The 16,550-nt window shown below is 52.3% G+C and overlaps 1 protein-coding gene across 3 annotated transcripts in view; it reads right to left on the bottom strand.

The window, feature by feature from the left end:
• Positions 1–1,750: 1,750 nt before the first annotated feature.
• Dgat2 (diacylglycerol O-acyltransferase 2) overlaps positions 1,751–16,550 on the bottom strand; it is a 28,976-nt gene continuing 14,176 nt past the window's right edge. For all 3 annotated transcript variants that reach the window (XM_085841498.1, XM_085841500.1, XM_085841499.1), the window contains exons 3-8: positions 13,062–13,169; positions 12,614–12,684; positions 6,840–7,044; positions 5,968–6,142; positions 4,740–4,942; positions 1,751–2,841 (exon numbers count right to left, since the gene is read on the bottom strand). In XM_085841498.1, the coding sequence (XP_085697624.1) occupies positions 2,687–2,841; positions 4,740–4,942; positions 5,968–6,142; positions 6,840–7,044; positions 12,614–12,684; positions 13,062–13,169 (917 nt within the window). In that variant the 3' untranslated portion in view covers positions 1,751–2,686. The remainder of the gene's footprint in view (positions 2,842–4,739; positions 4,943–5,967; positions 6,143–6,839; positions 7,045–12,613; positions 12,685–13,061; positions 13,170–16,550) is intronic.

Raw genomic sequence — 16,550 nt, 5'->3', positions numbered from 1 at the left:
CCCAGCATGCAGCTGGGGTCCCCCAACTATAGCAAAAGATCAGAGCTGGCTTCAGCTCTGGGCACGCTGCTGCCTGATGTAAGGGAACTCCCACTGGGACTCAGGATCAATTACTATCCACACTGAGGTAGCTGAGTTTCCCAATACACAGTAGGCACTTGCTGGTAAGAAATCTAATCCTTAGGACCTTCCACCACTGGTGCATACTAGGTTAAGGCTAGGCCTGAGCCTGGAGCCAGAGGCTTTTGTATCTATTGTCCAGTTAATTGCAGACTGAGACTAGGAATTTGGTGTGGACTTGAGGTTCTCACGAGAAAACTGGCCTTGCCTCCACCAGAAGGAAATGGCTGTTTTCTGGCCTGAGCTTTCAGGCTCCTAAGGACTGCCTAATGTAACCGAAGTCAGCAGAGTCCTCCTGCTCTCTAGCCTCTGTCGCCTGGAATGTGGAACTCCCTGCCCTCAAAAAAAAAAAAAAAAAAAAAACAACCAACCAACCAAGCCTCACAGACCCAGCTGCATCCACAGGCGCTGGATGTGGGAGAGCAGCAGTGCGGTGTGGCCCTCTCCATCTTTGCACCTGCTACTCTGCCTACCCAGCTCCCACCCCCACCTCTGCCCTGAGGCCCAGCTGAGTCCCTACATCTTCAGTGAAGCTCCAAGTAGGGCTACAGAGTCTGTCACAGCCCTCAGTGTCGTCCCTTGTTCCCACGGTCTCTGTGGCCCACTAACAGCTTCAGGCAGAGGAGATGCCCTAAGGTGGAGGGATGGCAAACAGGCCGTGGGATGGGTATGCCAGCAGTGAGGAGGTTGGAATGAGGTCTGTGGTCGAACTGGGTGGGTTTCTGGCTGCTGAGTAGTCACCAAACTGAATGAATAAGAACAGAGCAGGTGACACCTTCTGAAACCTGTAACCACGCATCAGGTGACATCAGCCTGGTCCCCACCTCTTTAGTGTAGCTGAGACTAAGCAAAGGGCACACACAGGAGCCTTCCGGCTCTGCTGTTCTAGGACCTGCTCACACATGCTGTGTGTGAGCTTACAATGAGGCTACCGGGCCCTTGCCTCTCCAAATTCACCTCCTCGAGTCTAAGGAAAGCAAGGCTAAAACACCCTTCCCAAGGTCAGTTACACAGGGCGGTGGCTTGTGTTCTTCCCTGCACACCGGCTCCTCTCGCTGCTCTGCTGTGAGCTACCCTGTGGAAAGGTATACAGGGCAAGGAGCTGCGGGTGGCCTCCGCTATCAGTAAGGGAGGACTCCTGCTGTCACATCACCCACATCAACAGCAGGAAGCGGCTCTCCCTTACTCAGGCTCGAGATGCTGTTAGCACTGAGCAACACCAGCAAACAGAGGCTCAAAGTCAAGTACCAGTGCCTGGCTTACGACGGTGGCGCAAATGCTTAAAGTCACACTTTAAAAACCTTGTATGTGTGGGTGTTTTGCCTGCACATGTCTGTTGCACCACTATCTGCCTTGTGCCCACAGAGGATAACAAATACCCTAGAACTGGAGTTACAGAGAGTTGTAAGCTACCATGTGGATGTTAGAAATTAAACGAAGGTCCTAAAAGTAGCCAACCTTCTTAACCACTGAGCCATCTTTCCACCCCTGTAGCCACTAAATCTTGAAGTCAGTTGTTACCCAGCCCATAAAAGCCCAAGGTTGAGGGCTACTGAACGGATTCTGTAGTCTGTCCTGTGCAATAGGATGGGTAGTGTGTACGCATAGCATTAAGCAAGAACTCACAGGCTGTTCTTGTTTCCATTTATTAGTCTAGGAATATACAAAAGTGTGACATGGCACAACAATCTCATGGAGAAAACAGAATACACAGGAGGGGGTGGCTTTCTCCCAATGCCTCATAAAGGCACACATGTGAGGCTTGGTTTAGGGAGGACCTCCTGTCCTGGACCCAGTGTGCTGCACAGGAAGCCAGGCACCTCTGTGAAGAGAAGAGAAGCCCTTCCTCACACCAGACTTGGGGTGTGGCTCAGGAGGACATGCACCAGAGCAACGCTGAGCTGTGTCCATGGTGCCAACCTCCAGAGTGAAACCAGCCAACAGCAGCGAGATAACCCAAGACGGCACCTGTGGGACAGCCTTGTCCCTAGCACAGGAGACAGGAGGCCAGGGTAGGCTCAGATTGAAGAAGAGGGCTAGGGTGAGGAGCAGAGACCCACGCCGGGCATTCCAGATGTTATCTACCACCCTCCCCAAATGGGGCCAGCTATGCCCTCTCAGCCTCCCCTTGGTAAGAAGAACCCGACCTGCAGTCACGGGTGGGAATGGAGGTGTTTTTAAGACCTGGCCTCTGCCTCTCTAGAATCCCTGGAGCAAAGTGGATTATCTAAGTGGCCGAGTCACTAAGGACTGCCCTTCCCCAGTTAGCCAGGGCCAAGTGTCTGTCGTCTGGGGAACACTAGAAGGGGTGGGGTAAGAAACCATCAAGGCCCATCAATGTCAGCCACCACCTTGAGCAGGACACACTAGAAGTGAGCTTAAAATACTGACTCTTCCCTTCTCAGAAAAGATCTAACATTGCAATGGTTTAACAAATTATAATTTCTCTTAAATAACCCACAGACACCCATGACGCTTCCAAATTTACAGAACAAAATGCACTCGAGAACTTGGTAGAAAAGGATTTGCAGTCGTTCCTCCCAGGAGCTGGCCCGCGTGGGCTGGGTCAGTTCACCTCCAGCATCTCAGTCTCTGGAAGGCCAAATTTGGTCTTGTGATTGTCAAAGAGCTTCACCAGGGCCTCCATGTACATGGCGTGGTACAGGTCGATGTCTTTCTGGGTCGGGTGCTCCAGCTTGGGGACAGTGATGGGCTCCCCCACTGCAGAAGAGGGACAGAGGATCCGTCAGTCAGCGTCCCTGAGTGGCCCATTCCTGGGTGCCCAGTGGGAGGTGACCCTGTGCTACGGGCAGCATGGGAAAGACCCCACCTGAGAGTGTGGCCTCTGAGCCCGGGTGAAGCCCAGCTCCACACTCTGCCATGAGTTCCCGAGTAAGGCGTGGACCACAAGCTTAGCTTTGGCTTCACTCAGGACAAACCCTGCCACCTCTCAGAGCCTCAGTTTCCCCATCTGCCACCCACCATCTGTCTCGTAGAGCTTTCCTTCTAAGGATTCTGGGAAGAACAGAACACGCTTGAGCAGCCATAAGGGAGAGAGAACAGTCCTCACGACCTGCTTTGCCTCATCCTGCGTCATGTTCAAGCCCAGCCCAGCCCACAGTCCAGCAGCACTGTTCAGGCTCTTCTCCCTGACGCATACACACCCCTCCCCACCGCCACTGCTTCAGCCAAGGCTCCTGAAGCCCCAGGCTGGCCTCCTGGCTTCTGCTTTTGGCCCATCCTAACCTCTGTTCTCCCCTGGACCTAACAGCTCCAGGGATCCCTTAAAGCTGTAGATGTATGCAGATCTCACCCTCACCAAAGCAGCTTCTCTTCCCAGCAGGCAGAGGTGACTATAGAAAGCCACAACTGGTCAAAACCTCATCCAGGGGAGCTCAGCCCTAACGCACAGGTCTACAATAGAACCCCCACACCCAGAGCTGAACAGCATCTCAGAAGAGGAGACAGAAAGACTGTGAGAGCCAGAGGACCGGGAAGTCCGCTGAGGGAGTTGGTCCCCTAGAAACGACAGGGAAGCTAACCCCATGATATTTCAACAACATGAACCAGACCTGAACAATGACAGAGCGAGACACGCCAGTCCAGAAGGGCACTCTTGGGGGTGGTGCTCCTAGACTAAGAACCCCAGGCAACTAGTGACGGCTGAGAGCAGGACTAAGTCTTCTCCCAGAGATAAGTCCCCTTTGGTAACCCAATACCAAGAGGTTAGCCCTGAAATCTTATCCACCTGAGTGAGTGAAGAGTGCCCGGAGCTCCCCTCCAACTGCCCCGCAGCAGCTTCCCACCCTGCAGCTGAGGAGGCTGCACTGGCTCAAGCCCCGGCCCCTCAGCCACCCCAACTCCACCCCACCCCACCCCCACCCCCGTGAGACGAGCCGCCCTGTGCCGAGCACAGGCAAAAATGCCCACCCTCAATATGCGGGTACTGCCTGACCTTTGGACATTCCAGTCCACTCTTCAGAGCCACATGTGCCCATGAGATCTCAGGCTTGGGAGCTTAAACACACGCCCACATGCACTCACATCCCCCCCTCACACAACCCTGATCCTTGATTTTCTGAATGCTCTGACTTGTCCTCAAAAACAAACACACACTGCTAGTTGTTCCCTTAGGTCCCACGGGTCTATGTTTGTTTACTCTTCTTTCTGTTCCTCACAAGAATCAATACCTTGGTTTTAGAACTCTTGTTAGGCAGTTTTTATTTTATTTTGAGCCAGGGCTTCACTATGTAGCCCTGGCTGGCCTGGAACTTGAGATGGAGAGCAGACTGGCCCCAAACCTGCACCAATTCTGTCTCTGTCCTCCATACTGGGATTGCAGGCATTCACAACGACACCTGGCTCCTCCTCCCTCTTTTCTGCAGGGTAGGAGATGTCTCCTGGGTGGGCACACTATTGAGTAGAACAGCAGACCAATCCTATAGCTTTCCCTCTTACAGCTGCATGCCCAGTGGTGCCATACCCAGTCCTCACAGGTGTGTGGCCCTGGCTCAGCCTCCTCACTCCCAGTCCCTCAGGGTCCTAATGACAAGGATGTTCTCTGAGCTGGGTGACCTGCTATGCTCAGGATGGCCTTCAGCACGAGGCTTAGGACTCACCGACGGTGGTGATGGGCTTGGAGTAGGGCACCAGCCCCCAGGTGTCAGAGGAGAAGAGGCCTCGGCCATGGAAGATGCAGGGGGCGAAACCAATATACTTCTGGAACTTCTTCTGGACCCATCGGCCCCAGGAGCCCTCCTCAAAGATCACCTGCTTGTATACCTCATTCTCTCCAAAGGAATAGGTGGGAACCAGATCAGCTCTGCAAGAGAGAGTCCCAGACCAGTCAGACCCATCACTGGATGTCGTTCCCAGGTCATCCGAGAGGGCCTGGCTCTGCTGTCCAACCCAATTCAACTTCCTCACAGGCACAGATTCACCTCATGGCACAGACTCAGCACACTAGCTGTCCTTGTCCCTCCCTGCCATTAGTCTGACCTGACAGAGCACACCATCGAACAGCCTTTCCTGAAACCCAAGAGAAGAGCTCGTTCTAAGATTCATAGGGCCTCAATGGCTTGGACTACTGGGTCAGTGCAGTGAACCTGGCTCACCCTAGTCGAGGCTCCCACAGCTGAGATGTGGGTGGAAAGCAATGACAGAATACAAGGGGTAGCTTTAGACCTTCAGCTCTAACCCCCAGGTCATGGATCCTCTGTCTTCCCCAGTGGAAAATGGGTACTCAACTCTCCTCATCTGCCAAGAAGTCTAAGGGATCCTAGAAAGCTGACTTTGCTTATCAGAGTACAGCCCTGGTTTTCTAGAAAGATCAGTGTTCCAAGCTGCCAGCTCTTGTCTAAAGGTCACCCTTCCAACTGGCTTTCCCTGGTACTTCAAACAATGCTATCTCCTTCCTTGTCTCTTATTCCCTTTCTAGGTTACGGGGGGGGGGGGGAGGAGGAGAGGGAGTGAGAGAGGGAGAGAGGGAGAGGGGAGAGGGGGGAGAGGGAGAGAGGGAGAGGGAGACTGACTATGTGCTCAAACCAGGGATCAAACCCAAGGCTTTGCACAAACCAAGTATCTGTTCTACCACTGAGTCTCACACCTCTGACCCCTCAAGTGGGAAGTCTCCTCACATGTCCTACATAGGCCTGGCTTCTCAGTCTACCTGTAAGTGCCCAGGGACAACAGGCCACATACATGCATCTTTGCATAACCTACACCTAGACAGGCCAAGTCATGCAGTGTGGACACTTCTATCCTTGCCTTCCTAGGGTCTGGGTACCTCCTTCAGAGACGCATTGTCCCGGCTAGAGGAAAATACTGGACTTGTGTGAAGGCACTTACCCATGGCGCAGGGCCAGCTTCACAAAGCCTTTGCGGTTCTTCAGGGTGACTGCATTCTTGCCAGGCATGGAGCTCAGGGACTCAGCTGCACCTCCCACCACGATGATGATAGCATTGCCACTCCCATTCTTGGAGAGCAAGTAGTCTATGGTGTCTCGGTTGACAGGGCAGATGCCTGGGGCGAGGGGACACACAATCAGGATTGGTCACGGATGCATTCCCTATCCTAATATACAACCAAGGATGAAATAAAAATCTCTACAGGTAGGTCCCAGACCTGTTCCCCTCTTAGAAGATATAGGATCCTTCCTTCCTACCTAAGCAATTCTCTTTTTCTGTTTTTTTTTTTTTTTTGATTTTTCGAGACAGGGTTTCTCTGTGTAGCCCTGGCTGTCCTGGAACTCACTTTGTAAACCAGGCTGGCCTCGAACTCAGAAATCCGCCTGCCTCTGCCTCCCGAGTGCTGGGATTAAAGGCGTGCGCCACCACGCCCGGCCCAGTTCTCTTTTCCTGATTCTCAGTTTGCTCATCTATAAAATGGGGAGGAAGATACAGAGTGGCTTTGAGAAAATTCAGCAAGATCTATGAAGCCCTAGCTCTGCAATCCAGCTGGTGGGGACCACAACAGGGGCACAGACAATAGGCAGCACAACGGCTGGTCCATCTAGGAAGCGGGTGAGAGGATGTCACCCAGGATGCATCCTGAAGCCTAGGGCGGCTCCCGACCTACAGCATCTGCCGCAGGCCGTCTACCTGCATGGGTTCAGCGCCTCATGAGAATGGTGCTACCGTTCCCTGTATTGCTATGATCATCGGGGAGGCTCAAACCTTGACAGTGGAGCCCAGGAAGAGTAGCTGACGTGGATTCTTACCTCCAGACATCAGGTACTCGCGAAGCACGGGCATCCGGAAGTTACCAGCCAACGTAGCCAAATACGGCCTTATGCCAGGGAACTTCTTGCTAACTTCAGTAGCCTCTGTGCTGAAGTTACAAAAGGCACCCAGGCCCATGATGCCATGGGGATGGTATCCAAAGATATAGTTCCTGGTGGTCAGCAGGTTGTGTGTCTTCACCAGCTATAAGGAAAACATGTGTTAGGCCTGTCTGGGAGAGGACACAGGGCATACCCAGAAAGGGGAAGGGACCTGATGTTTCATGCCTCGTTACTAGGCAACCACAACAGCAGAGACTTTCCAAAACCTGTCCTCAGATTCTTATTATTTGAACCCCAGTGCCAGTGGTTGGTGGCTACCAGGCTCAGGTTCCCTGGGTGGCTTTGTCCTTCCTTATCCTTATTTCCCAGCCAACGACAGCCCCAAACCACTAACTCAGCCAGCCTCCTGCCTTCCTGCTCCTGGGCTCTAACACGGTAACTTCCCTAAAACTCGTAACCAAGTTGGAACACTCACACCTAACAGAAGCACCCAGCCCTCAGCGGGTACAACTTAGAGTCTAAGTTTGGCAAGCAGAGCTATGGCTTCAGGTCTCCCACTAAGAATCCTTGGAGGTAGGGTCTGCCTGGTCCCTGCACACTGCAGGCTCTTTAACGGACCAAAGGACACCCACCACCCACCTTTTATACTCCAGTGTGACAAAAGGATGGCACTGCCAGCTAGTACAAAGCTTTTGCCAAACACCCAGGCTCAACTTAGGTTCTGAGGCAGCACAGGACAGGACAGGACAAACATCGGCCCTCATGCCAGGAGCCCTCCTCCTATGGGAGGAGGGGCAGGTGGCTGGCTCTGTGGCTGTGGCAGCTAATGATCTGAACTATTGTTCTATCAACAAAGTTGTCCTGAGGTGCTCCAAGTGATAACTGGCTTCCTAAGGAGCCTGGGGTTGAACCTGGAAGACCCCAAGCATGAGAGGTGCTAAGCCTGAGATACCGAGACAGCATCCCTAGGAGTACAGTTGGGACGGAGCTGCTGAGAGGGGGAGGAAGAAATGTTTTCTGTTCCTAAGACATCGCTCTCTTAGATTAGAAAAATGGATTTTTTTTTTTTTTCTGTGACAGGTTTCTCTATGTTACAGAGCCCTGGCTGTCCTGGACTCACTTTGTAGACCAGGCTGGCCTCAAACTCACATAGATCTGCCTGCCTCTGCCTCCCAAGTGCTGGGATTAAAAGTGTGTGCCCCCATGACAGCCCAATATTCAGAATTTTTAAATATAGGAAAGTCAAAATATTATTACTTCCATTGACATAAACCACATGGTTCTTTTCCTACTTAAATAAGCACAGGTTTTCTTCCTTCAAAATCTCAGCCTTGTCTACTTAATAAGTTCCAGGCAAGTCAGGGCTATACAATGAGATACTGGCAAGGATGATGATGATGATGATGAAGATGATGATACCAACCCCTCCCCTCTAAAGCTGGAACATCAGTACTGTCTTCTAGGAAACACATTCTATCTGAGGTGCTTATCAAAGCCCCCCGGTATTGGTCTCTTCCAAGCTGCCCTTCCCTACCTTATAGCCATGCCATATATGACAGCACTCACTCAAATCCTTACTGGTAAATAGTTTAAATGTTTCCAAATTTCCCCTCCTAGAATAGTGCTTTGACAAATAGCCCCCTTTTATCCGTATTTCCAAGTGTTTATGTGAGGTAAACTTCCAGAAATACAATCCCTGAGTCTCGAGAGTCCGACGATGTTGGTCTGGGCTGCCCTGCCTCAGCGAGGGGCACTCACACCATCCCCATCTAAGTGCCTAACAGCATCCCTTCCTGCACTGGCTAGCAGAGTGCTTGGCTATAGACGAATAACTAAAGACCCAACTTTCCTTTACTTCAGTTACAGGAACCTCCTAGCTGAGTGAAGGCCCTTCTGCTCAATTGGGGGTGGGGGAGGAGCTCTGACTGTGTAGCATGAGTAGGTGGAGGTGGGGACTGAGCAGGGTCAGGTGCTGCACTCAACTCTGGGGCTGTAGCCTATGTAGATGTGAGCAAGCCTTGCTCCATGTCATCCCTGTTGGTGACTCTCACTTTCCCTTTGGCAAGCAGCTTAATGCTGCCTGGAAAATAACCCTCAGTTGTCCACCAAATTACCAGGGAATGGTAGTGGGCACTGCCAGGGATGGGGTGGACATTTGAGAGAATCCCCAAGGAGCTGGGCCCATGGTCTGTATGTCCAAGGCCACTGCTCTATGTTCTGCTCGAGACAGCAGCAGGTCTGCTCCCTTAGCTAGCTCTTAGTGAAGCACTGTGGCCCATGTCTCCAGCAAGGCAGGCACGGAGGGAGAAGCTGGGGTAGCGGGTGCTTTCTCTGGAGCCAGTGGCTGGGACAGTGAGACAAAGCACAGAATGGGCTCGAGTACCCTGATGATCTAGGCTGTTTCTCAATGATAAACTAAACAAGTCTAGAGAAAGGAGTCACTACCTTCCCTAGAGGAGTCACAATGAAATTACTTGCGTGCACGCGCGCGCGCACACACACACACACACACACACACACACACACAAAGACACTCCAGTTTCATTTCCCTCGATGCCCTGTGATAGTGATGTGCCACCTCTCGGGAACCTAGCTGGCCCTTTAAATGCCCCCCCTCCCCCCCCCCCGCCCCACTCTTATCTGATAGGACACATGGTTCTCAACGCCCTTGGGCCACTGTGCAGGTTAATGGCCCCATGTAACACCAAGAAGAATAGAGACATGTGATATACTCTAGATCTGCCTCCTGTCACACTATCCTTCCCAAGACTGGACGGAATGTCTACTCTGCAGGGAGGGCAAAGGTCACTGCTGCTGACTACTGTTGACACGCCTACTGGGTGGCAAAGTCCCAGTCCAGTGGTGTTCAGGCCAGGCCAGGCCAAGTATAAGCCTGAGCACATTCCTGGCTGCTCACTCCACACACCCTGCTCCCAGGGCAGGCTTACCCTACCCCAGGTCCATACAGAGAAAGGCATTCGGTCCCAGAAAATAGCAGCAGCCTGCCTAGGCCTATCAGCTCAGTGTCTTGTAAACTCAGAACAGTGCCCCCTCTCTGGGCTTTGATCTGCAATCTATGAAATGAGGCAATTAGACAGATAGCTGATTTGAAGCCCTGGGACGGTTCCGTTATAAGTGGTTATAGTCCCAGTGACTGATGAAAGAGCCAGTCCTACCACTGCCAAAAGAGATGCCCTCTGTGCCAGCTGGATGACTTTGGAGAGGGGAGCTGCAGTGGGAGAAACAGAGAAGGGGTACTTGGGTCTATGGGGATCTCCATTACATAACCCATGGCAGGAGCTCAGGAAAAAGAGGCAGAACAGGCACATCACACATGGCTCTAGGGCACACAGTGTCAGACCTGACGTAAAGCCGAAAAGGACAAAGGGTAGAGCCTGTCACACTCAGGGTGAGACCCAGATACCCTCACAGGGCAGTTCAACAGATACCCGTGAGCTCAATGAAACAGAGAAAGAGTGAAAATATAGGCTCATTGGGTCTTTTTAAGATTTATTAATTTATTTATTTGAGACAGGGTCAGCCTTGGCTAGCCTAGAACTTTTCTATGTAGACCAGACTGGCCTGAAATCCAGCTGCCTCTAACTAAGATTAAAGGTATGCGCCACCACGCCCTACCAGATTTATTTTTATTTTACATGTGTGGGTGTTTTCCCTGCATGCATGTCTACGCGCCATGTACATGCAGTGCTCTCAAAGGCCAGAAGAAGGCACTGGATCCTCGACAGCTATGAGCTGCCATCTAGGTACTAGGATTTGAACCCAGGTTATCTGGATAAGCAGTCAGCTCTCTTAACCACGGGGCCATCTCTCCAGCCCATCATTTGGGTCTTTTGAAGGGGTAGAGGACAGCTGGAATAAAACAACTGAATGCTTGGGTCTGACCAACAATCGTGAAGTCACTTGCTGTGGGAAGGGAGCTAGCAGCCTGCAGGGGGCCAGTGGCTGGGAAGTCAGTAGAGCAGAGCTCACAGCATCTCTCTAGCATGAACTCACTTTCCATCACTTAACAGCTCCAACTTGCAGTTGAGGCAAATGACACTGGGGAAGGCTGAGAAATCTAATACAGAGCGTAAGAGTACGATAGGGTTCACTAGGCCCTGAGCCCAGGGCTGACTCTCCTCTATCACTGTGCCCAAGAGCAGCACCTTACAGGCCCCAACACAGGCAGGTCAGTGAATGGAACGGCACAGCGAGAACTTAAACCCTGCTTCCAACAGGCAAGGAGATTTGGGAAGAGGGAATCTTCCAAGTTGTAGAGATGGCTGGGGTCAAGTCCCTCTCAGGGGAATGGGCAGTTAGGAGTCAGGGAGAAGGAGCCCGGATTACATGTCAGACGGCCTGGCACCACAGCCACGGACTGCTGGATGTCCTGGGCAAGGCTCTGGCCCTTTGAGGAGGGAAGCCTAACTGCCCTAACACAGTACCCTGGGAACGGCAGCAGTAGGCAAGGCCCTCCTGAGCAGCCCAGGGTCACTGCCACAGAGCAGTGCAGAGGAGGGAGGAAGGGCCACCTCCACCTCCCAAGGTAGCTCATCTGGACAGCTCAATGCCTGACTCACAACAACAAAGGCAGGCCACCCCGTGTCAGACACACTTTCACACTCACATACTGCCTCTGTTTTCAGTTCTCTGCCTTCTGCTGGGTGGCTTTAGCAGCAAGGGTGTGTCAGGGCTGGGTGCTCGGAGTGCTGGCCAGACAGGTTCCCACTGTGGGGAAACCTCCTGGCCCACTCACAATCCTCTGTAACATTCCACCCAGCCTGCACACAAGGCAGGGGCCAGCTGAAGCCAAGAATCTCAGGAAAGACAAATGCTCCCCAAAGCAAAAAGCCCTCAAACAGCCAAAGGCATACTAGGAGGAAACCCATAGGGAACTTCTAAACCTGCTTCACAGCAGGAGGCTGTGTCCTGGAAGACAGAGTCCCACGCTGATGATACTGGCCTCCATCTTGCAGCGTGAGCATCCGGTCTCCACTGGACTCAGCTGAATGGAGAGGCACTATGCCAAGGTGGGAGGAACCTGGGCTCTGAGGCAGGGCAGCAACTGGAAACCACTCCACTGCTCACTGGCTTCACCAAGCCTTGCTGTTGTCTAATCTCCAGGTTCCTCTTTGGTGGAAAGTGTAATGGGGGGAGCAGTGTGGAGAGTGACGGAGGCTTCTTCTCTCCTCACCCAACTGTTTCTCACACTCTCCTTGGTTCTCCCTGCCCTTAGTGCCACGCCCCTCACCCTCTAAGTGCTTCACCTCTCAGGTCACCTCATTTTAAGTTATAACCTCAATCTTCACTTAAGTAGGAGAAGCAATACCACAAAACACAGCGATGTCTGCCTGCCCCGTACATCACACAGACCCTCGGTGTAGAGTTATCTTTTAGAAGCAAACAAGTCTTGCTTTCCCCAAAGAATCACACAAGAAGCAGTGACTACCATGCTTCTCTCTTCGCCTTGGCCGCCAAGTCCGACTGCGGCAACTCTGCCTCTTTATGGCTAAAAACAACAGTGCTCTGTCTCCAAGGCCTTGATTTCACCTTACCAGGTATATGTACTGAACAAACTTTTCCTGGGTCTGTGGTTTCATGTAGTCAATGGAATCTGGACAGATCCTCATGGTGGGAGACCCCAAACAGTTCAACCCAGTCCACAGTCCCATCTATTCCTGTCCTCCTGAGACAGCACAGCACATCTGTACCTGGATGGGAAAGTAGTCTCGGAAGTAACGCCACACGGCCCAGTTTCGCACCCACTGCGATCTCCTGCCACCTTCCAGGAAACAAAACACGGTGTTGAAAAGGAGTGGGCGTGAGGGACATTTGAGCAATGCAGGCGAGGTGAGACACAGCCAGTAGGAACCCGTGAGGGATGTGTCTGTCTAGCAGCCCACATAGGATGTCTGTACCTGCTCAGTGGGCCCCTTCCCACATACATCCCCCCAGCCATCCCTTAAGAAAGGTGAGCTCTGTGAACACACTGAGAGAGCTCCAAATCACCCACCCCAAACCATACACAGCCTAGCCCAGGTCTTTCACAGAGTAGGTGTTCCATAAAAAGGAGGCAGCAGCCAGGAGGAGGAGCGGCAGCTGTGCAGAGCCAGCTTGTTAGGGTCCGGGATGAACACAGGCGGGAGAGCAGACGTTTACCTTTCTTGGGCGTGTTCCAGTCAAATGCCAGCCAGGTGAAGTAGAGCACAGCTATCAGCCAGCAGTCTGTGCAGAAGGTGTACATGAGGATGACGCTGCAGGCCACTCCTGGGGGAGCAGGGGACAACAGGTCAGCCTCCCAGGCCCCCTTGGAGGCAGAGGTCCCAGGTGCCTAGGCACTGGGAGTGGTTGGTAGGTGGGCCGCTGGCTCAGTGGGGAGGAGCAGAGCCAGCACGGGCCTCATTTACTAAGACTCTGGTGAGTCCTGGTGCTGGGAGCTCCTGGCATGAGCAGGACGGGCAATACAGGGAGGCCCCAGCTTCTAGGGAAGCTGATTCTTAATGTCTCCTCCTTGCATGGCCCCTTTGCCAGTGCCCAGCAAAGACCCTGGACACAGGAAAGGAATATCTACCAAGTAGCTCCCTTTACTTCTGCAGATGGGCTAAGCCACTGAGTCACTAAGGCAGGGTGACTTTTCTTCTGCATTAGATGAAACGTCCTAGAGGAGAGCCAGGATTTAAACTCAGACTCCACACTCGGCCTTAGAAGTTCACCAAAGGTGAGAAATCTCAGACGGTGATGGGGATGGGGGGTGTGGCGAGGGGGGTGAGGGGTGGAGTCGGGAATGAAGAGGACTGTTGTCACAGGAGAGCTGTCCCCTGTAACATACAGAAGGCTAGGCAGCCCCCAGCCAGAGCCAGAGCACACCAGACTCCTGCTCCCCAGGCACTTAGTACTTTGCACCTGCTGGCAGGCCATGTTGCTAAAAGACCTGGCCCAGAGAGGAGAGTCAGTATCTTATGGCCACCCCAGATGCCTTCATCATGGCTGCTCTTCTCGGTTTCTGCCCAGTCTTTAAGCCCTCGTCAGATCCTTGCTCCTCCAGACCACTCCTCAGTATCACATCCATCCATCTCTTGCTGCTAAATCCTCCATACTGGGTGGGAGCGGGACTCAGGTTTCATAGGCCTTTGCCATCTACAATGGTAAGCCTGTCTGAGAGTTGTTTCCATGAGAAAGAGTAAGTCTAGAGGCAGATCTCTGTGAACCTAAGAACAGGGAAATTGCGGTTCTCACCCTCTTCCTCCTGAGTCTTTCCCTAGGAGAACTAAAACCAGACGGCAGTTTCTGGAGAGCAGGCCATGTGGTTTCTTAAGACAACTTAGCAGTGTAGCAGTGGAACACATATAGGATGTTGGGTCTTAGAAAGCATCTGCAGCCCACACACCCTGTTGAAGATAACGTGGGTCCTAAGGCAGCTGGGAAGAGTCCTGCTTATATTTAGGCTGCAGATAGTACATTGTTCCAACAGTTTGCCTCCGGCCCCCTTCCTTGGTCCCAGAAAAAGATTCCTCCAGTGCCAGCCTCTGCAGTGTCCCAAGCAAAGAAAGGCTCTGTTCATTCCAGGGCCTGGGCCAGGCTCATGGAGTTCAGAAAGGGTGTAGTGAAGACATCCTAAAGCCCCTGATGCTGGAGGGTGGTTGCTATGGGAAGGCTCCAGCTGGTTGCTATGGGAAGGAGGGTTATCACTTCACACCTGTCCTTCCTGCATGACTAAGTGACAGAAGACCAGAGTCGGTGTTCCAGTTCTGGCTCTTATGTACCCGGCTGCCCCCACCCTCTCTCGGGATGTGTGTTTTCTCTCACCACCTGCCTGTCCAACAGAGCTAAGGCCATGAGCTAGAACACGGTAAGACTAATCTCTCCAGCTCCAGCCACCAATATAGAAAGGTTTTTTGTTTTAAATAAAAAGAATGAGCTACCTGCTGAGCATGGTGGCACACAACTTTATTCCCAGCCCTCTGGAAGGCTGGATCTCTGTAAGTTGAGGCCAACCTGGACTACATACACACACGCACACGCACACGCCAATCAGGGCTACATAATGAGATCCTGTATCTAAAAACCTTACAGAGGGGGGCTTGGGAAGACAACTATGAGCTAGCCCATAACATGATCTCCCTTTTGGAGAACGTATAGCAGCTGCCTGTGCCATGTCTTCAGGTGATGAGGCTGAAGCCCTCCAATGCCACTGGGCCCAGGACATGTTAGCACAGTGACTGACTCAGCCTGCTTGTTCCACCCAGAACTTCCTGCATGCAGCCCTTCCTGGACATGGCAGCCACAAGCACCTCACACTGCAGAGCTCTGGCCCCCAGCTGGCAGGACAAGGTGGTGTGTGGGTACTCCTACTCTTCGGTAGGAGACATAGCCACAGGGCTGTGGAGAGAAGGGACTCTAGGACCAAGCAGACTCGGTGACTTGGCCCCGCCATGTATTGCCCACTGTCCACATCTAAGCCTTTACTTTCTTACAGAGGTTGGCAAGATAAAATGACATGATGTTGGAATTTAACACATGATCTGGACTACAGTACGTGCCTGTGGACTTGTATGGGGGGGGGGGGGCAAAGTGACTTCTAAGTCTTCTACTGGATGCACATGGAAGTTTAGCATTTCCTTCACTCAACCACAGAAGTATTAGCAAAGCCTGCTGACACGATACCCACAGATGACAAGGGTGTGTTCATGTCAAATTATAGCAATCTCAGCAATCTTGATGATGCTCCATTGATTGCTACTTAAGATCAGTAATTATTATAGCTGCTGCTACATTCTAACTCAACACATAATAAAAGCGCACACATGGGTTTCAAACGTTTACATATTTATATTCCAGCACTATTAGTTCCTTTAAGACCCAATGCACTTTATTTATACAATTAAAGGAGCCAAGAAGGCCCTCGGGCTTTCACCGGAGGTCTAGTGGACTACACGGCACATCAGAAAAACAAAACAAAAAACTGTGTAAGAGAAACCTGGAGGGGATCGGTGGCAATGTCTCAGCAGAGTATGCCTCTGCCACCAGGCTTGGGACACAGAGGGAGGGAGGGAGTGGCTGCGACTGCTCATGTAGTCATTAACAGCAGCTTAAGCAGGCCTGATCATCTGCCCAGGTCTGACTCTCACCTACACCAAGCAGCAGGTTGGAAAGACACGCTGAGCCAGTTTCTGGGCTGTGGCTGGGCCTCACAGATCATTAACCTACAGCTCGGGGGCCAGTCCCTAGTCCCTATCACATGCTCTCCGGGCTAGGATTGCACAATGTACTCAGTGCCCCTGCAGCCAAGCTCTGACCCACTAAGGCAAGTGGTGGCTTCTAGTGAAAACAGAGACAGCAGGAGCTGGTAAGGCAGACTAGGCAGAGGCCCGAGAGGCCCGAGAGGCCCGAGAGGCCCGAGAGGCCCGAGAGGCCCGAGAGGCTGGGGTCACTGAATTCTTGTCTTGGCTCCTTCCATTTTCTTCTGTGGCTCTGGACAAGGATCTGACCCCACTAGGCTCTGCCTTCCTGTCTGAACAAAGATGAGTTGCACTGTCCCCTCTACCCTGGTATGCAAACCACACTCAGGGTCTTAGCCCTGTCCTCAAACCTGTTTCTTCACCTTTCTGGGGCCATGTGACCCTGTAAGAATCTGAGGATAGCTACAGC

Source organism: Mus caroli, unplaced genomic scaffold, assembly GCF_978045245.1.
Source record: "Mus caroli unplaced genomic scaffold, Mus_caroli_1 scaffold_8, whole genome shotgun sequence".
Lineage (NCBI taxonomy): Eukaryota > Metazoa > Chordata > Mammalia > Rodentia > Muridae > Mus > Mus caroli.
The sequence above is the reverse complement of the archived record's forward strand: the minus strand, read 5'-3'. Positions and strand labels throughout refer to the sequence as shown.